Source organism: Coenobita brevimanus, chromosome 22 (genome assembly GCF_032717465.1).
Source record: "Coenobita brevimanus isolate Jiangsu-jjx chromosome 22, ASM3271746v2, whole genome shotgun sequence".
Classification (NCBI taxonomy): domain Eukaryota; kingdom Metazoa; phylum Arthropoda; class Malacostraca; order Decapoda; family Coenobitidae; genus Coenobita; species Coenobita brevimanus.
The window spans coordinates 4,272,501-4,299,000 of record NC_136975.1 but is presented as its reverse complement, the minus strand read 5'-3'; the positions used below and the strand labels follow the sequence as shown (position 1 = coordinate 4,299,000).

The 26,500-nt window shown below is 40.3% G+C and overlaps 1 protein-coding gene across 1 annotated transcript in view; it reads right to left on the bottom strand.

The window, feature by feature from the left end:
• Positions 1-23,358, bottom strand: part of Hrs (Hepatocyte growth factor regulated tyrosine kinase substrate) — a 91,473-nt gene extending 68,115 nt beyond the window's left edge. The window contains exons 1-5 of the mRNA XM_080266760.1: positions 23,252-23,358; positions 18,479-18,563; positions 17,845-18,109; positions 16,846-16,995; positions 7,530-7,654 (exon numbers count right to left, since the gene is read on the bottom strand). Coding sequence (XP_080122886.1) covers positions 7,530-7,654; positions 16,846-16,995; positions 17,845-18,109; positions 18,479-18,563; positions 23,252-23,279 — 653 coding nt within the window. The 5' untranslated portion in view covers positions 23,280-23,358. The remainder of the gene's footprint in view (positions 1-7,529; positions 7,655-16,845; positions 16,996-17,844; positions 18,110-18,478; positions 18,564-23,251) is intronic.
• Positions 23,359-26,500: the final 3,142 nt, after the last annotated feature.

Below are 26,500 nucleotides of genomic sequence, written 5' to 3'. Positions count from 1 at the left end.
GACAAAACACCTCCATGCTACCGGCCTGTGTAAAATAAGCCTAAAAAAGGATGAAAATCTGAGCCAAGTTAATGTAAAAAAAATAAATAAATACCGGTACATAAAAAAATAGTACCCATGAACTGCTCTGCTAGTTTACAACACGAGGGTATACATTTTGACGATATTACAGTGCAAGTCCTCAGATCCAGAATGGTCAGGATCAGGTGACTTTGGAATTTATAATTTTTTGAAAACTGGTACAACACTCTTTATCACCATCAGTTATAAGTATAGACATCTATCTACTTGACATTCCCTTCAGAAATCCCTGTATCCATTATGTATATATATAGATAGATAGATACACAGATAGATAGATAGATAGATTGGATATATTTTTCTTCTTCTTTTTTCATATATTCCTTCACTATTTTTTGTCAGCATATTAACTCCTTCAAAACTCTTCTGGACAAATGGATACAGTAAACTCTCAATTATCTGTTGTTGCAATATCTGGTCCAATGCAATATCTGGTGCTGCTAGCTTGGCTCCATTAACCCTTTAAATGCAGAGCGTCGCGTTTGCGACGATCGCCAAAAAGGACATAACGGGGGATCGTCGCGTTTGCGATTCGAGTTAATTTTGAATAAACACGGGCAAGGATGTTCCAGCTGGTATTGTCTATCAGTACCACCACCCTTTAGCTACAATTAGCATACTTGACCTTTGTACTACTGACCTCCGTTGTTGCCAAGTATTGCATTTTCCCCCCTCCCCCCCCACCACGGCCTGGCCAGCCTGGCTGTGATATATGGCAGCGCTCTGACTGCTCAGAACTGTAAATCTGCGCTCTCCTCTCACAAGCAGTTTATGCTAATAGGAAATGCTTGTTTCCCTAGTTGTCACACTAGCTTTATTTCGCGCGGTTTGCAACTGTTTAGCGTCAGTTTACCACAGGCTTTCACAGTGACATTATGGCAAGTTCTAGCTCTTCCGAGTCAGTGTGAGCGGCCGATGGGAACGAGAATAAAGTGACGGGCATTAGGCAGAATAAAAGCGCGCTGCGGTGATCTTTTGGGAAGTAATATGATTGAAAATAATGTAGTATATGTGTTTTTAGCTGTGAAAATGGAAATGTTTGTTGAGTGACGGGAAGACCGCCACCGCGCTGCATGTCGGTTGTACGCTTCGTTGATTTTAGCCTTATTTTCAGTGCTTATTGTACAAATACGGATTCCAAACTACCTGTACGTTGTAGTATAAAGTTTACTGTGACAGAATGAGGCTGTGGTAGAGGGAAACCGGGTTGCTGGAGGTGTGAAAAATGAAGATTTTGTTACCCAACTTTGCAAGTCTCCACAAGTCCTTGGGTAGTCCACAAAGGCTCAACACCTGTCTCTGGAGAAAGCTGAATGTAAGTACTATCTGCCATACCAGGTATAATGTTCTAGGGTTAATCTCTGATTTTTGGCTAATATTTTCCTACGGGTACTCAGACCGCGATCCTACCCCGCCACCCGGGGGGGGGGGGGGGTCGGCTGTCCATGGCCGCGTTTCAGGGGTTAAGGCAATATCTGGTACTGAAACGGGACGTAACTGGCAATTCTATGCAACATCCAGCGTCGAGTCGTATCAACCGGCTTGTAATTGGTAGCCAACTGCCGTTGTATTACTGTACTGTATCATTATTTTATTGTATTTTATGCCTAGCTTTCATCTTTCACTCATGGGAAAGTTTTTAGGATAGAGGGCCACGACAGATAGTGACACAATATTTGGTTCAATGCTTAATGTTGAGCCGATGGGAGGGTGCTATGCAACAGCCGGCATTTCACGTTATTCGGCATAGGGCTTGGCTGAATTGCAAGAGATAACTGAGAGTTTACTGTATTTTTGGACAAAGGAAACTCAGATTTTGGGAACTGCACTGTATACAAAAAGCAAAGAGTGACCTCTTCCTAGTTACTAAGCCGCTGCTGTGCCCTCAGACCTATCTGAGCATTAACCTGGTGGACTGCAGGTGGAAGCTGCCTTTCTCCTTCAGCCCTTCCTCCTCCTTTTGGGGGAAGAGAGAGCCAAGAAATGCTTGCACTGCTCAGTTATATCTGTGAAACTGCATGAAAGCATCTTCCACTACAATAAGCCAACAGCAAGCATTACACACTTTGGCTACTGCACATCTTAAAAGTATAATATATGCATACAGTTTTCACGTTCTTTATTTCAAGAGATTCACTGCTGCTGCTGCGACTGACTGTGGCCACACTTTCCAGACGGCCACTGAGAAGCAAAATGGTCAAGAAACACAAAAATAACTGATTAGTATGAGGATATACTGGGAGTTGATTTTTATTATTACAGTATATGAATTTTACATCCATCCATCAATCCATCATCCAATCCTATGTCGCCCCATGAGGAGCATTGGAACCCAGGGCTAGGCAAGTTGGTCCTGACATTTAAGATGAGAGTGACCAGCCTCACTCGTCCCTGAGTGGCATTACATGAGCAATAAACCCCAACCACCCCTTGGACATAAATCTGCAATGGCTCAATCCAACTGGAGCACCTTAATTAGCCACTAAACCACCAGGTGCCATAATTTGGTTATATGTTTATCACCCAGCATAGTAAATGGTTTCCTGGTGTACAGGAAACAATTTGGCTTGTTACTCAGTGTAGAGTCACCCATAGGCAGAAGGAAAAGGAAAGAATGAAGGAAAGACAGGCAGATGAGGGAGTGTAAAGTCACCCGCAGGCAGGAGGAAGAGGAAAGAATGAAGGAAAGAAAGAATTTTACATAATAATAATAATAATAATCTGGTGTTTTCTTTCTCAAAAAACGCCAGTTCTTCCTCTGGGAATTCACTAGCGCTCGACATACATACATTATTTTTACAATTAGCCTACAAGAATTGTGATATTTCTTGTGTATAATACAAGCTACATCATATATACATGAAAGTGGCAATAATTAAACCCTATAATCATCTGTCATAGTACCTCTCTCCAGGTCACAGCATTTTGAAAAAAGAAACGTTTTCAGCTGTCTCTTGAAGGATTCAACAGTAGAGAGCTGTCTTATAGACAATGGCAATCTGTTATAAAATCTAGGGGCTCTATACGCAAAAGAACGATCAGAAAAAGATGACTGGTGAATGGCTCCTGGCTCGTCAAGACACAAGGAATCATCTTGACTGCGTAACATCACACCCGGGCATGCCGATGGGAGTTTTAACAATTCAGCAAGATACTTCGGTTCACCAAAAATAAGAACCTTGAATATAATAAGACACAGTTTAAATTCAATTCTAGCCTTTACTGGTAACCAATGCAACTCAATCAGAAACGGGATAGTTGAGGTTCTCAAGGGGAGACCAAAGATAAGCCGTGCTGCCCTGTTCAACACAGACTGAACTCTTGTTAGTATATTACTTGGAAGACCAACCCACAATGAATTACAATAATCAACACGAAATAAGACCACAGCATGGACCAATGTTAAGAGGCATCATCTATCCAGGAATTTTCTCATAGAGTAAAGATTTCTGATATGCAAGTTACACCCTCTTACAACCTGATTAATATGTTCTTTGTAATTTAACTTAGTATTAAAACAGACACCCAGATTTCGAACAGAACTGACTGGATGAAACTGTGACACACAAATATTCAAAGCCAGGGCATTGTTGGTGTCATCACCCCTTCTGTTTCCTCTGATGATGATAATCTCAGTTTTACCATCATTCAGCTTAAGTTTCCTCTTGGCCATCCAAATCTTAATATCAGACATTAGAGATTCAAACTTTGCCTTAGTATTGTTGATATCTGACATCTTAACATAGAGCTGGGTATCATCAGCATAAAAATGATAGGACACAACATGAGCATCAAGTAGAGATGATAAACTACTTGTGTAGATAATAAATAGAATTGGACCCAAAACTGATCCTTGAGGGACTCCAAAATGAAGGGGTGCAGAATCAGAGCTAGTGTAATCAACAACCACTCTCTGAGATCAGTCCGACAGATATGACTTAAGGAGCAAAAGGGCAGTATCACGAATGCCATAAAAATACAGATCATCAAAAAAAAAAAAGCTGCAGACAGATCCAACAGAACTAGGAGAGAGGACATCCCACTACAAGTGTTTGCCACCAAGTCACTCAGAATCCTTGTTAGTGCAGTTTCAGTTGAATGGTATTTTCTGTATGCTGATTGAACAACAGCAACAACTCTGTTGTGTTCCAGTAGTGGTAAAAGTTGATAGAGTATGGCCCGCTCAATAATCTTGGATAAAAAAGACAGGTTAGAGACGGGACGATAATTTGTCATACTCTCGACATCAAGGCCAGGTTTCTTAATTAGGGGCCTAAGCAAAGCACGTTTCTCAGACTGCACAAAATTACTTTCCAAGAAGCATCTATTTATTATGTTGCAGATAAATTCTGCAGCGTGCTCATACACATCAGGCAATTGTGACATGTTACACGGATCGAGTGAGCAAAATGTTTTATTATGTTCTCTGATGAAACATTTGACTTTGTTTATATCCAGCGGATGAAATGTTGAAAGCAAATGATCCCTGGTGCACTGTGGCTGGAAGTCAACTGAGTACGCTTCACTAGGAGAACTGCTCTCTAAATTACTTCTTATGCGAGATATCTTATTTGTAAAAAATGAAGCAAAATCAGAAGCCAATTGGGCATCAGATACAGAAGTTGGTTTAACAATTACATTCCTCCGACCAACCAAATTGTTCATGACTGCAGTTTTTTTTTTTTATCACCATCACATGAATCAACTTTATTTTGATAATACCTAGCCTTTGGGCTTTTACAGTGTAAACGACTGCTCTTCTTGCAAAAACATAACACAAACAAGTTACTTCGGTCCGCTGCGAGCGCCACTCACGTTCTGCTCTTCTACATTGTCTACGCAAAGAATTAATGGATGGACCATACCACGGAGAATTATCACGTACAGTGCTTGTTTTTACTACCTCAGGACAACAGTGGTCAAAAACTGACCTAAGCTCGCTGTTGTAAGTATCAAACAATTCATCAGAATAAAGATTTGATGAATCAATGTAGTTTAAACACTGATCAGTTTCAAGACACATCAACTGGTGGTCAACAGTCCTGTAATTTCTGAACCTGATGACCCTTTTATATGAAGGGGATTTCGGGACATCAAAACTAAGAGTGATCAGAGGATGATCAGAGATAAGAGGGTCAAATGAGTCAACCTCCACATCTGATACGAGCCTGCAACCAACAGGGGACAAGATCAAGTCAAGGACATGTCCTGAGACATGAGTTGGATTACTCACATGATTGAAAAAATTGTTCTGGGTGATCAACGCAAGGAATTCTGAAGAAAACGGTTTTGACTCAGGACTGTCAACCCAATACAGTAACTGAAATCACCACAAACAAGAAGTCTTCCAGGTTTAAGAGAAAACCTTTCAAGAAACTGCCCAAACTCCTACATAAAACCTCGATCTGTGCCCGGATGACCTGGTTGATAGACAATTGCAATTCCAATGGTATTCTGATGGAAATTTATTAATGCTTCCATAAATTCAAATGAAGATGGGGTCAGGTCTGAGTCAATTAGAGAAACGTTTGCAAGTGCTGCCGAGTAGATGAGTGCTACGCCTCCTTCCGGACAGTCAGCAGCAGGCATGGGAATATTAATAACAGAATATGTCTTAGGCAAAGCATTACGAATAATATCAATATCAGACTCATACAACCAGGTTTCAGTCAAGCACAAAATGTCAAGCTTGTGTTGATTTTGAGTTTCATTAATATAGTCTATCTTATTACAGACAGAATGAATATTTAAAAGATCCATCCGTAACTGGTTCAAGAGGGACGTGGTCAGTTTTTTGAATGGTCAAAATTGGTGTTTTCAATCAATCTATTCCTATGAGAAATCATAATTGGACAGACTCTACTTGATGCAAAATGGGCAACTGACTGTGAATTTGAATTAGCATCTTGATGTCTTAAAGAAGAGCAGTTCATGCATTTGGGAGAATTTCTGTTACTACAATCCTTAGCTTTATGGGCTCTAGCACAAAAGATGCATTTAGGTTCATCATTTTTCCTAAAACATCTCTCAAATGTATGACCAAAGCCTTGACAGTGATGACACTGTGTAACCCAGAATCTATCAAAAGCACGGCATCTTGTAAGATCCACATAGATGTAATTGCCCTGTTCTACAATGGAGGATCTCACCTCTGGCGACATCTTCAAGACAGCAGTTTTGGTATCATTCCTTGTTCTTGTGAAGAGAAGGTTGAGGATACAACCTCGATCAATGAGCATCTTAATTTTATAGTTTTTTCTCAGAATGTTTGGGATGATGCCAGAGTCACCCAAGGAAGAGGAAAGGCCTGTCACAGTCATTTTAGGCAACATTTTCTTTGGCTCTGATATGCAAAAAGTGCCCTCAAAACCAAAATGATCCGTAAGCACCCCAGTTGCTTCACCTTTGGCCTCAGCTGACAGAAACTTCATTACCAGCCCACCAGCCTTGGTCTTACGGCAGCTATCAACAAGTACAGAGTTAAGTACACCTCTGATGTCTTCTGGTCCCATCTGATTTATCAGGGCATCAGCACCACTCTTTGGTTTCACAATCAGTACATGCTGACTATGAATGGCTTTTTTCTGGCCATGAGCACTGATCTCAATCATGCCCCCAGGCAGATCCTCCCCTTCCCCCACAAGAGACCCGCGAACAGTATCCGCAAATGACTTGGCCTGAACTTGCGTGACTGCCATGGATGATGAGACCTTGGTCTCTAATGCCTCCAGTCTATTTGAAACGTCTCTAATTGCCTGAAAGATCGGGCCAATAACTTTATCTTCAAACTCCTTTTTGGTACTACTTCCTCCACCAGCCAAGACCTCATCCGCTACTTGGCAGAAGACTGCTGTCTAGATATTTTGTGTTGAGCTTCATTATAAATTTTCAGTATGTTTTAGCTGAAGCATTATACCATTTAAGACAATCAGTACAATGTGGGATAAGACTGTATCTCGAAGAATAATCATCATTACAGCATTAGTTCAAACTTAAAATGATGGAGAAAGCAATGCTAGAGTCTACGGTCATTGGGTAAAACAAATATTTGTTTATTTTTTATTATCATAACTCAGCCGATTCCGATACGATTCCAATTATCGGATACTTTTACCCTTACGATACCGATACCGATATTAATCAGCTTTTGCTTGCCGATTTACAGGACTAATTGTATCTAATGCTAATGAAACTGTAGGCTATTCATTAAGTGAATTTGTCGTTCACCGTCATCATGATTCTTCAATCCAAAACTTTTCATCTTCCGTAAAGCCTTTGGACCTAAGCATTCTGAATTTGAGTTTGTATTTTAAATAAAATGCAACAATGAAGTGATAAAAGTTGTATGCCACAAAATCTTATAAATAAGTTATTTATGATAACTTATAGATAAGGTGTAAAGAAGCAGACAATCTTGCTCCTATCATACCAAGAGTGAGAAAACTTACTTGTTAATATCATCATAGCAAGATTCGCACACCCGTACCTCCCGCTCAATTCCAAACTTTGGGATAGTTGAATATTTGCTGGAACAATCTCCACAGAACACCTGCCCACAGGCACGACAGTGGTGCTAAAATAAATGAAAACATAATTACTGGGACTCCCTTGAAAAATACCGGCATGTGTTAGAGACCAAGAAAACACATTTTTGTTAATAGTTAAAAACACACGCACACACACACACACACACACACACACACACACACACACACACACACACTGAACATGGTGAGCAGAGACAGTCAAACTCCTCTCTCTAACAAAAAAACACGAATTTACTGGGTTAAATACAGAAGGAAGAGAATTTACTGATAAATTAGGATGAAGGAGAATTCTGCAAGCATCATGGAGGGGCTGCTGGAGAGATTGGAAAAAGTGGTAATGTGGCAAGTGACCTAACAGCTGAAAATATTAAATTACAGGAAAAGTTGGAATCAAGTGAGAAGGAAATTAATGGGATTATTTCTGATCTCAAGAGAGAAAGCCTAATTTGACAGAAAAATGTCAAACTCTGAGTGAGAAGATAGAAGACAGTGATGATATCAAGGAAATTGTTGAAGATGTCAAAGGATTGCTTAAAGAATGGAAGAAAGAAAAGGAGGAGGTGAAAGTGAACTTCAGGGACATAATGGAAAACCAACTGAAGGGGAAAAAAAAGGGAAATCTGGTAAGGGAAACAGCTGAAATGAAAAAAATGTGTACAGTAGTTGTTTTGGGAGTCTGAGAATTTTTAATGCCAGTCTGTCACATCTGAGAGAAACAGGAAAAAATGGTGGCCAAAAAGATAATAAAGGAAGTTCAAGAGACAGATGCAGCACTAAATGAAGAAATTATAGGGGATCACAGGTTAGGAAAGTATGAAGAAGGAGGTGAGAGACCCATGAAAATCAAAGTCAAGTTGCAGATTGCTGCCGAAGAAGTTACTGCAAGGTCATGGAAACTGCCTAAGAAAGGGGAGTTTAAGAAAATTTGGATCAGAAAATATATGAATGAGTAAAAAAGAGCTAAAACAAGTGAATTAAAAATGAAGCCAGGGGAAAAAAAAAATGCAATGAGAACAGAGTACGAGAGGAAGAAATTCTACTAGAGAGTTTTGGATTTAAAGCTGAGGAAATGGTAGAGGAATGCAGCACAGGAGAATGAATCAACTTAAAATAAGTAAGTAAAGGGTGGACAGTTTCACACAAATGTTAATGGGTTGACATCTTCACTTGAAGAGATTAAAGACAACCTGAGTGTAAATAAGCCAGACATTACTGGATTGGAGGAGACTAAACTGAGTGACACAAATGATACCAAAGGAATTGGTGAAGGACACTAAAATGTATGGAACAGAAACTGACTTGGAAAGAGGGGAGGTGGAGTAACAATACTGATGAGGAAAGACATGGTTGTGGACAAGGTTGAAAAGGGTGAGGGTATGGTAGAGATGCTGAAAATTGTGATCAAGAAAAGTAATGGTGGAAAAAAAGGACCCTGCAGTGGCCTATGTTCCACCCAAGACCAAAGCATGGACTAAGGGAGAATATGAATTAATGCCTAGTGACACCAATGAATGCTTGGAAAGATACATACCGTAAGTGGAAGTAGTGACATGATGGTGATGGGAGATTTTAACAGTAAGGAAATTTGCTGAGAAGACTGGTACACAGTAAGTAGAGAGGAGTCATGGGGAGGCAAAATGTTAAATATCGTAATGAACCATTTACTATGCTAGGTGGTAACTATATAACCAAATTATGGTGCCTGGTGGTTTAGTGAGTAATTAAGGCACTGCAATTGGATTGAGCCCGTGCAGGATTATATCCAAGGGATGGTTGGGGTTTATTACTCATGTAATGCCACTCAGGGATGAGTGAGGCTGGTCATTCTCATCTTAAACGTCAGTACCAACTTGCCTAGCCCTGGGCTTCTATAGTCTTCATGAACAACAAAGGGTTGGATGATGGATGGATGGATGGAATAATGTCATAACACAGTGGATTAGAGAGAACACAAGATTCTGGGGAAGCGAAGAACCCTCTCGACTGGACCTACAACTAACAAAAAAAAAAAGATATTACTGACAAGCTGATATACAATTGTCCATTAGGAAAAAGTGACCACATTCTCATCGAGTATATAGTAAAAGATAAAAGAGACATTGCAAGATCAGAATTGTACAGAAATGGACAATTATGGTAAAGCTGTTTTCAACAAGCTCAGAAAATACTTCACAGAAACTGACTGGAGAAATTTCAACAGGGCAAGAGGTACTCATGAAAAATGGGATGAATTTTTATGGATATACTTTCTTTCCTTCATTCTTTCCACTTCCTTCGGTCTGTGGGTGACTCTGCACTGAGTGACAAGCCAAATGGTTTCCTGTGCACCAGGAACCATTTACTATGCTGGGTGGTAACCACATAACCAAATTTTGGCACCTGGTAGTTTAGTGGGTAATTATTGCGCTCCAATCGGATTGAGCCGGTGAAGGTTTATATCCAAGGGATGGTTGGGGTTGATTGCTCATGTAATGCCACTCAGGGAGGAGTGAGGCTAGTCACTCTCATCTTAAATGTCGGGACCAACTGCCTAGCCCCGGGCTCCTACACTCCTCAGGGGGCAATGTAGGATTGGGTGATGGATGGATGGATGGATACATGGATGCAGTTGATAGATACTGTATGTACCGAAGGTTAAGATCAATGAAAGCAACAAGAAAGAGTGGTTTAACAAGAGATGCGAAGAAGCAAGAATGAAGAGGGAAAAGGCTTGGAAGGATGGAGAAGAAAGGGAAGAAACAATCTATGGGAGAAACATAAACTGGAAAGGAATGAATGTTTAAGGACTCAAAGAGAAGAAAAAAGAAATTACGAGAAGAGTGTAGTAGACAGATGCAAGGATGAACCAAAGCTCTTCTACTTTTCGAAAAATATGTATATGGAAAATTTAAAAACAAGGAAGGGATATACAGACTGAAAGTAGATGGAATTGTTTACGAGGATCCAGGTGCACTGGCTGAAGTGATGAACAAATGTTTTCAAACTGTTTTTATAAGAAAGAGTGAGTTTAGTGAAAATAATGATAGAGCTAAGGACTCAGTGCTGGATGAAATACAAGTAGAGATACAAGAAATAATGAAATCAATGGAAAAACAAGATGTTAGGAAAGCACCTGGACCAGATGGAGTGTCTAACTGGATAATAAAAGAGTGCAGAAAGGAAATAGCAGGAAGGGTACATAACATCATTATGAGCTCATTAGCAAAAAGTGAAGTCCCTTGGGATTGGTAATGAGCAAATGTGGTCCCCATATACAAGGGAGGGAACAAGGAAGAGCTACTGAATTACAGGCCAGTATCACTAACCAATGTTGTTGCAAAAACCTGTGAGATCATAATGAAAGACCAATGGATCAAATACCCAAAAGGAACTAATACAATAACAAATCGTCAATTTGGCTTCTGAAAAGGAAGGTCATGTACTACAAACCTACTGCAGTTTCAGTCAACAATTCACGAAATGACTGAATACTCCAAAATGGTTTGATAGCAACTGTGCCACAACAACAGCCCAAAAGTCATTAGCATATAACTCTTACTTAAAACAAAAAACATCTGAATCACTGTCGATTTAAAATTGCTAGAAACCATGCAAAAGCTGTAATAAATCTCGCTAAATCAAGCTTTCTTCAAAATCAAGCATTAAAACTACTTAACAACCCTAATGACAACAGAGTATTCTGGTCAAATCTCAATTCTTTCAATATAACTTTAACAAGCCATCATCCATTCCCCCATTAAAATCTTCAGATGGTAACATTACAAATGACCTGCATGGGAAGGTAAATATCTTTGCCAGTACATTTGCCAGAAATTCTACCATAGAGGAAGTCAGCCACAACGTCCGAGTACTAGAACTTGACTCTACCAAAACTGTTCCACTTGAAATACAGACAAGGTATGTAAAATCCAACCTAGACAATATACCAACAAACAAAGCTCCAGGCTCAGATGGAATTTCTCCAATTGTTTTGAAAAAGTGTTCCCCAGAACTTGACTCTGTTCTAGCTAAATTATTCAGACTATGCATACGTACTTTTCATTCCCTAATTCAAGGAAAGAAGCCAATATCCACCCAATTCCAGAGAAAAGAAGTTCCTCTGACCCCTCTGACTACAGACCAATAGCTGTCACATCGTCTCTTGGTAAAGTACTGTATTTGAAATTTTAATTAATGTGCACATACTTAAACATCTTTAATCCAACAACTTAATTAGTGATAGGCAATAAAGTTTTCACCACGAAAGATCCACCATTGACATACTCAATCATCTGACTCATACCATCCATCAATCAATGGACCTACATGGAGAAACTCATGCAGTAGCCCTTGATATTTCTAGAGCTTTCGACAGAGTATGGCATCGTTCCCTGCTGTCTAAATTCCCTTGCTATCGACTAACGTCTTTTGTTCCTCTGCTTTTCTTATATCTCAGCGACAGAAAAATAAGAGTAAAAGTAGGTGATGTATATTCCAATTTCCACTCAATTAACGCCGGCGTGCCACAGGGATCAGTTCTGGCGCCAACCTGTTCCTGGTTCATATTAATGATTTCTTATCTGTCACTCACAATCCCATCCATTCATATGCAGATGACTCAACACTTCACAGTTCATTCACACTCAAACACCCATTTACAAAGTCTAATATCTCTAACTCTGAACTCAGTACAGCCATCTCCATAAATCAAAACTTATCTATGATCAATGAATGGGGACAAAACAACCTTGTCTCATCTAATGCTAGTAAAACCAAATATATACAGTTTACTAATACACATATATTGCCAGATATGTAAATTACCTTCAATGCTACTAATATTCCCTTCTCCAAAAGTACTGAAATTCTTGGTGTCTTGCTTAACAATTCCTTCGGTTGGACCTCTCATATTAGATCACTTGTTAAACCGCCTCAAAGAATCTTGGATTGTTGCACCGAGTCCATAACTTCTTTACTGACGAGCAGTTAGCTATAATTTATAAGTCATGTGCGCTCTCAGCTTGAATATTGCTCACCCTTGTGGAATGGATGTGAAGAGGTTGCATTAAAACAACTAGACAAAATTCAGAACAAAGCTGTCGGAATTATTAATAACACTGCTATTACAAAGAAACTACCTCCCCTACAAGTAAGAAATGTTGCTTCCCTTGCATTCTTTTACAGATATTTTTATGGCAAATGAACAGACGAAGTTGTGTCCATTTTGCCACCTCTCCATGCCTTCCCTTGTGCTATACGGGCATCTGGTAGCCCTCATGACTGGAATGTCACTCAGCCATATTGCAGAACTTCTGACTATCAGAACTCTCTTATTTCCTGAACTGCATCACTCTGGAACTCGCTTCCCCAGAGTTGTTTCCCCCCAGACTTCAACCTACAGCTGTTCAAGTCCAACTTTTAGCCTACAGATATTTTATGAATGGAGGATGCCAGTAATCTGGTGTATGGGTCATATTTTTTATTCATTTGTTTTTCCTTCCTCCGTTCTATTGAAAAAAAAAAAAAAAAAAAAAAAAAAAAAAGCCCCTATGATTACTACACACTTTTTTTTTTACCCTTTTCCTTTGTACAGGAGAATAATTATACCTGACTTCCAAAAATCCAGGACTCTCCCTTCCTCCCTGGCCAATCTGCACATCTTTCATATCCATTCTACTATTATCTCTCCCCCATGGAGCATTTCTCCACACACTCCATCAATCCCTGAGGCTATCCCCATTTTGACTTTCTTCATTACTTCCACTACTTCCATCCTACTGATTTCTTCCTCTCTTCTCACCTCCCTGCTTCTCACAGCCATTCCCCAGCCACTTATACTTGTATTATGTACTTTTATTCTCTATGTTCAACAATTCCTTAAAGTGTTCTCTCCATCTGCTCACTTTTTCTCCATTCTCCACAAGCAATCAACCATTTTTATCTTTCACTCCCCAACCTACTTTTTTATCACCTAATCTGATTCACTTTACCTCTTTCTGGAACATTTTCTAACATTCCCTCCACTTTACACTCAAATTCCTCACCCGCTCACTTCTTTCTCTCTTACTAATTTTTTCACCTCTCTCTTCCTCTTTACATATAACTCTCTTCTGTCTCTGAACTTCTTCCAAGCCCGTTTCTCATCCACTCACTATATGCTTTCTTCTTTTGTGCCACTGCCTATCTCACATCTTCATTCCACCATGCTGTTCCTTGCATCCCCTTTCGTCTTCTCTTCACCCCACATATCACCTCATGTGCTGCACAGACGTCTATGAAAATCTTGGACACACCTTCCACATCCCACATCTGCTCCAATTATAATTACTCAATTGCTCCTCCACTTCTCTCTTTCATTCTGCCTTTTTTCCATCCTCTTGCAACCTTTCTACCCCCCTTGTATGGACTACTCCTCCAATTCATTTGAACCTTGACTTTCACCACCACCATGTGGTGGTCAGAAAGTGTACTCCCCCAAACTTTGTATGCTCTTGCATCCATTACAGACCTCATTCTATCATTCACACACATATAATCAATCATTGCCTTCCGTTCATTCAGTTCACCACCCACCCATCCTGTCACTCGCCATGTATACTGTGGATCATTTTGTGTCTAAAGAGGATATTGGCTATCACCAACCCCTTCCCTGCACAACTGTCCACTAGAGCACTGTCATTCTCATTAAATTTCTGCAGGCACACCCCACTCTCCAACTACTCTATCCACCATCACATTCCCTAGTTTTCCATTCATATCTCCAATCAAAGTACAATCTCTTATTCCTCTCAAACTTTTCCATACACGCTTCCACATTTGTCCAGAACTCCTTTCACTCTACACGCACGATCTTGCACTGGTACATACACACACACAATCGCCCGCATTTGTTATCCAACTTTCAATCTTACCCACACAATCCTTGAGTCCTTGAGCCAATGGATCCATACTCTCTTATATTCTCCTTCCATCTCTTACACGCAATACAAACTCCTTCCTTAGCCTTCTCATTCTCACCTACTTCCGCACATATACCCTATCCATACTCCCATTCTCTCACAGTCTCACCTCTACATTTTGTCTCAGTTATTTCACATACATTCACTTTTGCATCCTCAATCACCTGGACAATCTCTCTCTCTCGCATCTAACCATTCGCACTCTTTACATTCCAAGTTGCAATCTGTATCATGTCCTCCGTTCGGTCCTTTGTCACCACCTGTTGGTCAGTCCTGGTCCAAGACTTCGTGTTTGTATTTTTAGTTAGTTGTTTTCTGTGGAGGGGCACTAACCCTCCATCAACCCACCTGTTGTCACATAGGGGACACGTGCTGGTTGGTTTTAAAGTTACCACCCGGAGTTGTAAATGATTTCCTGAACATCTGGCTTGCCACTCAATGCAGAGCTACCCTACAGTAGACTGCCACTACACTAAATGCCTAGCGAGCAATTGCAACTTGCATCAATAAATGCCTAGCAAGTGACTGTGACTTACATCACATGAGTGAGGCAAAAATAAAATGAAAAGAAAAAAGGAGCAGTAATTTTCCACACACTTCAAGCTACTTGGTGACTCATGATGATCATATGATGGCATCTGGAACTTTTATCAGCCTCTTTCCCCACACATCTCTACCCACCTGTTCATACTGTACTTGTGTCTCATTTGATGCAATCCCCCTGATATTCAAATCTTAAAACACATATCCTGACCACTACTATTACAGACACTGACCTAAAAACTGGCATACCTATATTTTAAAATATGAGGCGTCTGGTACCAGAGGGATGTAACCTAAAAACCATGGTTTTTCACTAAAGCAGTTTAAAGTAAATGAACCGTTTTCATCATGATTTTGATACAATTATTGTTATCGTGATACCTATAGACTCGTCTCAGCTGGTACTTTCCAGCACAATGTATTCCTTTTCTCTTCTCTCTCTCTCTCTCTCTTTTTTTTATGGCAGTTATTCAGCACTCTTACCTAACTTGTCTTCATAAACATTACTGGTTGTACCAAACAATGCAATCTAACACATTATTAATAAGAGGATAGAAACCTGTGAAAATTTCAACACGTTATGAGCTTTATTTTTTTTTATTAATTTTTAAATTGTGATTTCTAACAATTTTCTTATTTACAGTTCGTACAGATGACCTTTAATAAGATAATAGCTGATTAAATACCGAAAATGATATGATATAAACATTTACCAATCTCTCGCCACCAGTACTGCTTTTTAGGTTGATGGGGTGGGGGGTGGGGTGGGGTGGGTTAATACTTCTTTGTGACACAAATAATGTATGCCTGACCACTGTCTCATTTCTTCTTAACAACATGTTTTCCCCCAAGTGTCAGGCTTTCTTACACGCTTCCTAGTATGCACTGGATGTTGGTCCTCACTCTCACTCTCAGAAGAACTCATTTTCAGGTGAAAATCAACATAAAATAACCAAAATATGAAGAAAATGCAAAAGTGCATGGCCACAGCGTGCATATTAAAGGGCTGATAAGAGCCGAGCCACTACGGTAAGAGGCATGTGATTGGCTGAGCCTGGGGATGACAACATTGACGGCTGTGTAAGGTGTGCTCATTGGCTTACTGGCCCAGACTCGACAGTGCTGGATACGCCCGTCTGGGATCCGTAAAACATTTCTCATCCGAGGTTTGTGCACCTGAAACCACATGACTTCCAACCCTATTGTCCCCCACATTAAAGCTGTATTTCCCTTGAAATTTTCCACCATGTGCTGTAGCTGGCCTTGACGAACACTTTCCTGCTTCTAACACAAACTGGCGGATTTGAGGGTTATGCCTCCTTGGTATCGGACGCTTCATATGATCTCTCATCTCATCATGCTATAAAGTGTCTAAGAAGGAAATAAAAATTAGCATTATTTTTTTTAATCAAACACCCTTGAACTTTTTTCTGTAAAATCAAAAACCCCTGAACTTAAGTGCATAATCACTACACCAAGAGAAACAATGATTTTATATTAGACATGTGCACTCTTCAATATGTTCTCTTTCATGTCTAGACATAAAACTGGTTTCTCGAGTTGTATGAAAATCAATATTTTTGTACACCATGGGTTGATCTGAATTTCCTAATGCTGCAACTTATGAGTCAATCATGTGATGCAGTAAATTGAACATGTAATGAACTGGTAATGGATAATGATAGTGGCTGTCACAATGGTACTTGCGATCTTGGTAATCATAAAAGCACACCAACCTTGCGCCTGAGCATGGTAAATTGTGAGCGGCAGCGATGACAACACTCCCCATCAGCCCAGTCGGGAGCACGATCAGCAGTAAACATTGCATCACTCTCAATCACTGAGGGTAAGTGATGGCCCTCAGCTTTCAGAATGTTCACTGTATCCTGCAAAATACAATGTACAGTATATGAGTGAATCTTAAGATGCAAGGTGTGGCAGGCTAGGAAGGTGGTATGCATATGGTAAATGAATGTCTAAGAAAACAAGGGACAGAAGTTGACGAGGCTATAACTGGCAATAAGTTGGATGGATGAATTACTGTGCTCCCCATTATTCAGGAGTCTGCTATTGCTAGCTTCAATTATTTGTAAATTAATAAACCATCTCATGATACACTAGTTTAAGGTGTACTTTGGGATGATTTAATGAGCTGTGTTGCTAAATCATCTGAAAACACACCTTAAACATGTAGATTCTATTTTTTTTTTTTTTCTTTTCTTTTTATGGATAGTCAAGCTTTGCAGGGGTTTGTGTTCCCTAAACCTTGGAAATACTGGGGATGCAAGGTACTGCATACTACGAGATGTACATGACATCGTTTTGGCACCCCTTCTTAACTTGATAGTAAACAGATTGACTATATCTGGCAGAAACACACATGAAAAAATATGCTGATAGTTGACTGAAAGGTAGAGTAAGCATGTTTGGGGGCATTAATGGTATGTGAATGAGTGTCTGGCACATTCCAATAGACATGCTGTTGAAGGTTCTCCCTCTCTTGTGCCTCCTCTTCCTTCCTATTTTTTTGGACCCAACCTCACCTAGACAGGAAAAGGAGGTTAAGCTGATGATCATGGCAAAGGCAGTCCTGGTTGTAGCAAAACAACACTACAAATCAAACTTAATAGCAAAAGCAATGCTTAATATTTAAACAAACAATGTGAGCAAAACTATCAGTAACATTCCCATCAATGCTTTAACATTCTGACACATCCAGTAGTATTCTCGCTTACCTGGACAGCTCGGTACTTTGACTCGTTGCGGAAAGCATGAACCCAGGTTGCCAGCAACATGAGAATTCGGCTGCGGACTTCATCATTTGTGGTAGACCTGAGGACATCATGAACTTGCTCCATGACTCCTCGTGTTGCCACCTGTTCATGCACTGCCTGCCCACAGTTCTTCACAACAGACTCAAATACTTGGAGAGCCAACAATACAACATTTGGGTTGCTGTCCTTTAAGCGAGACACAAGTGACTGCACTGCTGCCTTGGGACTGTATGGGAAATATGCTTCTTAGATGTTCTGTACTGTATGGAATCAGCATCTATTCTACCACATTAATCATGACAATTGAAAACTATACCACTTCCTTACATAAAAAATTACCATATTCATTATTAACAGTGATAAGATTCAAGAATTTTAAAAACAATAGCTTTGTGTGCTGCCTCTTACTAATACCCAAATCGCCTAAACTTTGACAGAAGAATACTGTAGCAAATTATTCAAGTCACACTGGCCTCTGAAATTTTAACTAGCTAAGTATTCAACACCATGTATATGTACAGAAAAACTTCATAAGGAGAGATGAGGGAAGTCTACTGTTGAATTCATCACTACTGTAACTAGCTCTTGCACTCACTTCACATCTCCCTGGCGAATAAGATCAACAATGTGGAGAGTTGAGTCCCAGTCAATGTCCAGCAGGAGGGGGCTTGTTGCCTTCTCTGCCAAAGATTAAAACCAAGTACAATATAATGCCATGACTAAACTGTACTGTATATGGCCTAATATCAAGCTACCATATGGAGAATTTGCACATACAGGAGTTCATACCCAGTAACAGAGTTGTATATACAGTACCAGCGCCTAGGTGGTGACATGTGGAGGAGTATGGTATGTAGGACTACTGGGCCTTGAGAGTTGGCTGTGAAGCCTATGCCCAGATCCGGATGCATAAATAAAATATATATACTTTATGTATATATATAAATATACAGTATATATATATATATATATATATATATATATATATATATATATATATGTATATATATATATACCGTAATATATATATATATATATATATATATATATATACAGTAAGACCTCGCTATAACAGACTAATTGGGGACCAAACCATTCCAAAAAAAGCGAAATCCGGACTTCCTCCTCTTAATCTGGACTTTTTCCGATACATCAGACATTACCAGTAGTCTGGATTGTATGAACGGTTTTAAACTGTTTTGACTACCACTGCAGTGCTGTACTGTGTCATAACTTCACTACATTAATCAAATAGTATATTGTATACAACAATACTGTACTGTACACTGATGAACATGTCTTTTATTTACCTTATTGTGGTGAACATAGCTAAAGTGGTCAGGCAGTCCAGACTGCTTCTGGCTTTATCAGACTTTTTCCGATGTATAGGAATTTAGTCTGGTAGCTCCTCGAGTCCGATAAAAGCGAATTCCAGTCTACTGAAGTCCATTATATTGAGGTTTTACTGTATACATATCTATCTATCTACTGCCAGATACCTTAATCCTGCATGGGGTGGCCACAAACAAATCACCTCCACGTTGTCCTGTACCCTGCCATTTCACTGCTCTGCTCCCAACTCACAGACCCCTCTCTCATATACCTCTCCACTCCATCCCTCCATCTCATCCTTGGCCTCCCCCTCCATCTCCCCCCCTCCACCTCACTCACATACACTCTCCTCATCAGTCTCTCACCCTCCATCCTCTCCACATGGCTAAACCACCTCAGTGCATTCCTCCTGACACTTCCTATCACATCCACATCCACACTATAATGCTCCTTTACATCCTCATTTGTCAGCCTGTCTCTCCATGTGACTCCACAGGCTCCTCTTAAATAACTCATTTCCATTGCTATTACTCTTGACTTGTGTCCTTCCAACAACGTCCAAGCTTCACTTCCATACATTAGAATTGTTATCACAATACTGTCATGTAGTAACTTTTTCACTTCCTTGTTTCTTATCACTGCTTTCAAGGAACCAGCAACCTTTCTTCCTTATTGTACCCTTTCAAGCACTTCACCCTCCAAACTTCCATCCTTACTCATCACACTCCCCATGTACTTAAACATATTCACATTTTCCATTTCCTCACCATCCAACCTCTCTGCACATTCACTGACTTCACCTCTCGCAAAGACCATCACTTTACTCTTCCCTACATTCACCTTCAGATTCCGTTTCTTACACACTCTCCCAAACTCATCCACCAAGCCTTGCAGCTCCCCTTCGTCTTTACTTAACAACACAGTATCATCTGCAAACAACAATACAGAGTTTCCAAACACTACCCTCTCTCACTAGGGCCACTCCAACATCCACAGCCCTACCTTGTATCTCTTTTATTACCCCATCCATGTACAGATTGAACAACCATGGGGACATGACACATCCCTGTTTCAACCCAACCTTCAAAGAGAAAAATTCACTCAGTTCACCATCCACACACACTGCAGCCATAGCACCATCATACATACTCTTCACAGCATTCAATAACTTTCCATCTACTCCATATATTCTTAATACTTTCCACAATCCTTGTATATCCACCCTGTCATATGCTTTCTCCAAATCCATAAAGGCCACATACAACTTCTTTCCCTTCTATAGAAACTTTTCAACTAAAGATCTAAGAATGAATATCTGATACACACAACCTCTTCCCTTCCTAAAACCTCCCTGTTCTTCTCCAATTAACTCCTCTGTTATTTCCCTAACTCTGTTAATAAGTATGCTACCATACACTTTTCCTATTACATTAAGAAGACAAATGCCCTTATGATTACCACACACTTCTTTTTCCCCTTACATATATATATATATATATATATATATATATATATATATATATATATGTGGTAGGTGGGGGCACTCACCATCCACTCACTCGATGTAGTGCTGCTGTCGGGTGTCTGCCCTTTCCTCTCTTCCAGCCTTCTTTCCTTCCATCCTCTTCTGTCTTTCTTTCCTTCATTATATCCTCGTCCTTCTGCCTACGGGTGACTTTACACTCCCTCTTCTGTCTTTCTTTCCTTCATTCTTTCCTTTTCCTTCTGTCTGTGGGTGACTCTACACTGAGTGACAAGCCAAATGGTTTCCTGTACACCAGGAAACCATTTACTATGCTGGGTGGTAACCATATAACCAAATTTTGGCACCTGGTGGTTTAGTGGGTAATTATTGCGCTCCAGTCGGATTGAGCCGGTGAAGGTTTATATCCAAGGGATGGTTGGGGTTGATTGCTCTTGTAATGCCACTCAGAGATGAATGAGGCTGGTCACTCTCATCTCAAATGCTGAGACCTACTGCCTAGCCCTGGGCTCCTACGCTCCTCATGGGGCAATGTAGGATTGGATGATGATGATGATGATAGATATATATATATATATCAGCCGTTTGAGTATCCACTGCAGGACCGGCCTATCCAGACCGAAGTTGGGGCGATACAGCCAATGTACCTCTACCAAGTGGCTTAGGCTGTCGGGTAGAGATTGTATTTAGGGTGAGAAGTGCTTGTAAGTGTAACTGTAGTGCTAGAGTGGCTTTGGATGAGTGTGTAGTCTGTGAACCAAGTGTAATCGGACCGCACAAGCCGACTGGGTGCAAGCTTACTTTATAGTATGTGACACTGGTTCATCCACAGCACCCCTTGTGTCCGCCAGTGCAGTACGTGGCTGGGTGAACACTCCCAAAGTTTATTACCCTGGCAGGGCGCAAACCCTGGTTCACCCATGTACAAAACGCACACTCTACCACTGTATCACGGAGGCTATATATATATATATATATATGGTTGTAAAGCAAGTTGATAGGTTTAAATATTTAGGTACTTATTTAGCCAAGGATGGTTCTTTGAACTTTGAATTCGAGGAAAGGTTAAAGAAGGCTAATCAGGCAATGGGAATGCTTAAAAATATTTGGAATAATAACAATTTTTCTGTGCATACAAAAATCAAACTTTATAAGGTAATGGTTAGGAGTATCTTAATTTATGGACACGAGTCTTGGTACAGCACAGTGACTATGGAAAATAAATTCTTGGTGTTTGAAAATAAAGCACTTAGAAGAATATTAGGAGTTAAGTGGTGGGAAAGGATACCAAATAGTAGAATTAGAGAAATAACGGGAGTGCAGCCGATCGATGAATATGTTAGATTCTCACGATGGAAGTGGCTAGGACATGTGTATAGGAGACAGGGAATAGTACGAGGTACACCAGGGTGGGTGGCACTTGGTAGGAGAGGTAGAGGAAGGCCAAAAGAGACGTGGGTGAGGACAATGAGACGGGAAGCTGGAGATGAGTGTTGGGGAGATCTTGAGGAGTTAGCACAAGATAGGATGTGGTGGTGTGAGTTCATCGAGGCCCTATGCATCCCCGAGGGTGCCACAGGAAATGATTGATGATTGATTGATTGATATATATATATATATATATATATATATATATATATATATATATATATATATATATACTGTATATATATCTTCCACCCTTAATACACATACAGTATATTAAACACGTCTCTCTCTCTCTCTCTCTCTCTCTCTCCAACTTGTGAGGTTAGGTTTGGTTAATTATTAACATGAGATACGCTGATGTCTCCAATCAGGGCAATGGTTGGTAAACAACGCGGCCTGTCAGTGATATCAGTAAACATTGCTGCGGGTGACCTGGCTACTTCCTTAACTACCCCCAAATACGTATGTTTTGCCTTGGGTATATCTAACCTCCAAAACGAGTGATTTCTGACAAAATGAAGCTCAAATTCATTAAAATCAAGCAAAAATTGACCAGAAAATACATATTTTTTAGAAGCCGAGTAATGTGAATAACCGAAAATTGACCCAGATTTCCTGGATTGAGTGCTGTGAACGACTGGTACCAGAAACTGACCGGTTACACTTCAAGGATATTCAGTTCCTATACCTCATACCAGAAACTACCATAGGCCTATGTGTAGCTGACTATTACAGCTAAACTGATCAACTTCTACACAGTATATCATAATATAAAACACAATGCTGGAAAAGTCAGATATCCCCCTACTACAATATCAATTTACTGAAACTAATGGCAACTGACGGTTTCCAGTCACCTTATGTTTGTCATATTGAAGGTTCATTCACAACCACTAACCGTGTAGAAACACCTTCGATATTGTGCAGTCAGTATACCTGAGTACATGAATAGGCAGAATTCATTTTGCTTCATAAGACACCGAAACTATAGCATTACCAAATATAACTTTTCTGAATGTCAATGGAGACGCAGCAAAAATTCCGCATGAGCATTCTATCATAGAATAGGCTACCGGGTAAACACTGCAACTAAAACATTCTCCATGGCTACCATTTTATGCTTACCGAGTAAAAGATTAATATCTGAAGACATTGCCGTTCAGTTGGAAATGGAACTCCTAGAAATGCAGTACAAATCAAGCGAGTCACTTCCTGCTCCTCCCCTATTTGTCAACAGCAGCTGATTTCCGCACGGACAATGTTGCTCCCGGGACTGTTCTATTCCACTGATTTCTGCAACACAAATTTATTCATAGGTTAGCAGAGCACTGTTTATAAAGCAATATGAAGGCCGAAATATGCAATGGTATGTGAAAAATGCAACATTCGTTAGATTTATTTGATCAAGCGGACGGTACAGCAATGACGTTTTAAGCAAGGGTTTTCCCTTGCAAGCACTAAAATTTCGCTTATAAACACATACCCCCAACTTAAGTCGTCTACCATCTGAAGAATTCAGTGGGGGAATGGGTGATGACTTGTTAAAGTTATTACTGAAAGAAATGAGAGCTGACCAGAATATTTTATTCTCATTAGGACTGCTGGATGCTTGGTTGTGAAGGTTTAATTTAGCGAGATTTATTACTGCTTTTGCATTGATTCTAGCAATTTTAAACTGAGCGATTCTTTTTTTTTTTTTTTTTTGGTTTTTAAGAAAGAGTTATATGCTAATGACTTTTGGGCCCTATCTATCAAAACCGTTTTGGGGAGTCTGATCTTTAAGTGAACTGTTGAGGTATGAATAATTCCATACTAGTTTGTATTAAGTCATTAATGTGGGGCTGGGTAGAACTGATATCGCTACAGAAAACTGTCCTGGAAAGTCAGCAAGATAATTTCTAAATCCATCCCAGTTTGCCCTATCAAAGTGCCAGCGGGTCAACCTAACAGGTTCGGAACGTGGAGGTTTGGGCAGGGGCGCACCCAGGGGGGGGGGGCTGTCCCGGCCCCCCCCCTTAGCTCTCTGGGTCCTTAAAAAATTTATATATATTTATTTCGATACCAGCATTTGATGCAGCAAGATAATGAAATGAGAGTACCGTTAAGTCTTTGTTTTGTTGATTTTGAAAAGGCTTTTGATAGTGTTTCGAGAGAGACTATGGGGAAGATCATGAGACATTATGGAATACCAGAGGAGTTTGTGAGGGTCATTATGAACATGCATGAGGACACATTTTGTAAAGTGATGGTTGATGGTTGTCTGAGTGATTCGTTTGAAGTCAAGTCCGGAGTAATTCAAGGTGGTGTTCTATCGCCTTTACTATTTATATTGGTCATTGATTACATTATGAAACGCGTTGGAACAGAAACCGGTGCAGGTATACTTTGGGGAGAGAACAGGAAACTTTTGGATTTAGATTATGCAGATGATATAGTTTTGATTTGTGATGGGCCAGAAGAGATGCAGAGAGTGTTGGACTGTTTGGTGAGAGAAGGTCGCAAGGTGGGTTTGGTTATTAATTGTGGAAAAACTGAAATAATCAATATGAATATGGAAAATGCGCAGGAATGTGTAATTGGAGGTATGGTTGTAAAGCAAGTTGATAGGTTTAAATATTTAGGTACTTATTTAGCCAAGGATGGTTCTTTGAACTTTGAATTCGAGGAAAGGTTAAAGAAGGCTAATCAGGCAATGGGAATGCTTAAAAATATTTGGAATAATAACAATTTTTCTGTGCATACAAAAATCAAACTTTATAAGGTAATGGTTAGGAGTATCTTAATTTATGGACACGAGTCTTGGTACAGCACAGTGACTATGGAAAATAAATTCTTGGTGTTTGAAAATAAAGCACTTAGAAGAATATTAGGAGTTAAGTGGTGGGAAAGGATACCAAATAGTAGAATTAGAGATATAACGGGAGTGCAGCCGATCGATGAATATGTTAGATTCTCATGATGGAAGTGGCTAGGACATGTGTATAGGAGACAGGGAATAGTACGAGGTACACCAGGGTGGGTGGCACTTGGTAGGAGAGGTAGAGGAAGGCCAAAAGAGACGTGGGTGAGGACAATGAGACGGGAAGCTGGAGATGAGTGTTGGGGAGATCTTGAGGAGTTAGCACAAGATAGGATGTGGTGGTGTGAGTTCATCGAGGCCCTATGCATCCCCGAGGGTGCCACAGGAAATGATTGATTGATTGATTGACCAGCAAAACATGAAAAATTGGCAAGTACAAACAAAGAGTAACACATGAGCCAGCAGCTCTCTGTCTCTAACCTGCATGTGACCTCCTCGTAATTATCGGATTACCTGACCTCACCTCACTACGGCCCCCCCCTTTAGAAAATTCCTGGGTGCGCCCCTGGGTTTGGGGGAACCGACCTGGGGCTTTGATGAGATTGCTGTTGGAGGATCCAAGTGGTGACAGTACTTCTATCCTGTACTGACCTGTATTATTTGTCAAAAATAGATCCAAGAGACAGGCATTATGATCAGGATTATCTGGTATTCTGGCTGGTTGCTTTACCAACTGCGTGTTTTTTTTTTTTTTTTCTATGTGTCCGACTCTGGGCAAAGGCTTCAGGGCCTATATCTCGGGGGCAGTAGCCTATCCCAAGGCCCAGTAGTCTTCTTACATCTCCACAAGTCACCACTTCGGCGCTAACACTCACCGTCCATATTGAATACACGCTAGGGCTGTCTCACACAGGACTGGTGTATTGGTATTAGCGAGGGTATTTTTATTACATGTCGGCGGGTCATCTGGTAGATCAGGAAAGTCTGCCTTTTATGAAATTCAAATCTTTAAACTGTTCCCTGCCCCAGCCGGGATTCGAACCTGGGTCCATCAGGACTGCAGGCAGCCTCTCTATAAACAATTCTGCAAACAGCTCGCACTCTAGACCAGCATCGTCAGCCCTGGCAGAATGCAATAATCATTCTACTTTAAGTACCCAAAATGTTAATTTAAATGCTAAGGTGAGGTTAAGGTTAGCCCTAGTCAACTGTGTGGATACGGAGTCAAATACACTGGGTTCTGAAGAAGCACTGGGGTAGTGACACACTACACAGATATACTGGGTAATATTTAGATAATTTAGTTTATACAGTGAATTATCAATATCAGTTGAAGTTCAAAACAGTGTCACCTGCATATTCAGATTTGATATGACAACAGGTGCCACCCTTGTTACGGAAGTTTGTGAGGAGATGGTAACCAGGAAAACAAATGGGGATATTTCAGTAGAGGGAGAGATTAGGGTCTCTGTGAGGAACAGGGCTAGAGGGGATACTGACTGGAGAAAAAGTGAACTGAATTCAATCTGGTACCAAGACCACGGACATTTGTGAAGTATAAGGCCGAACCAGCG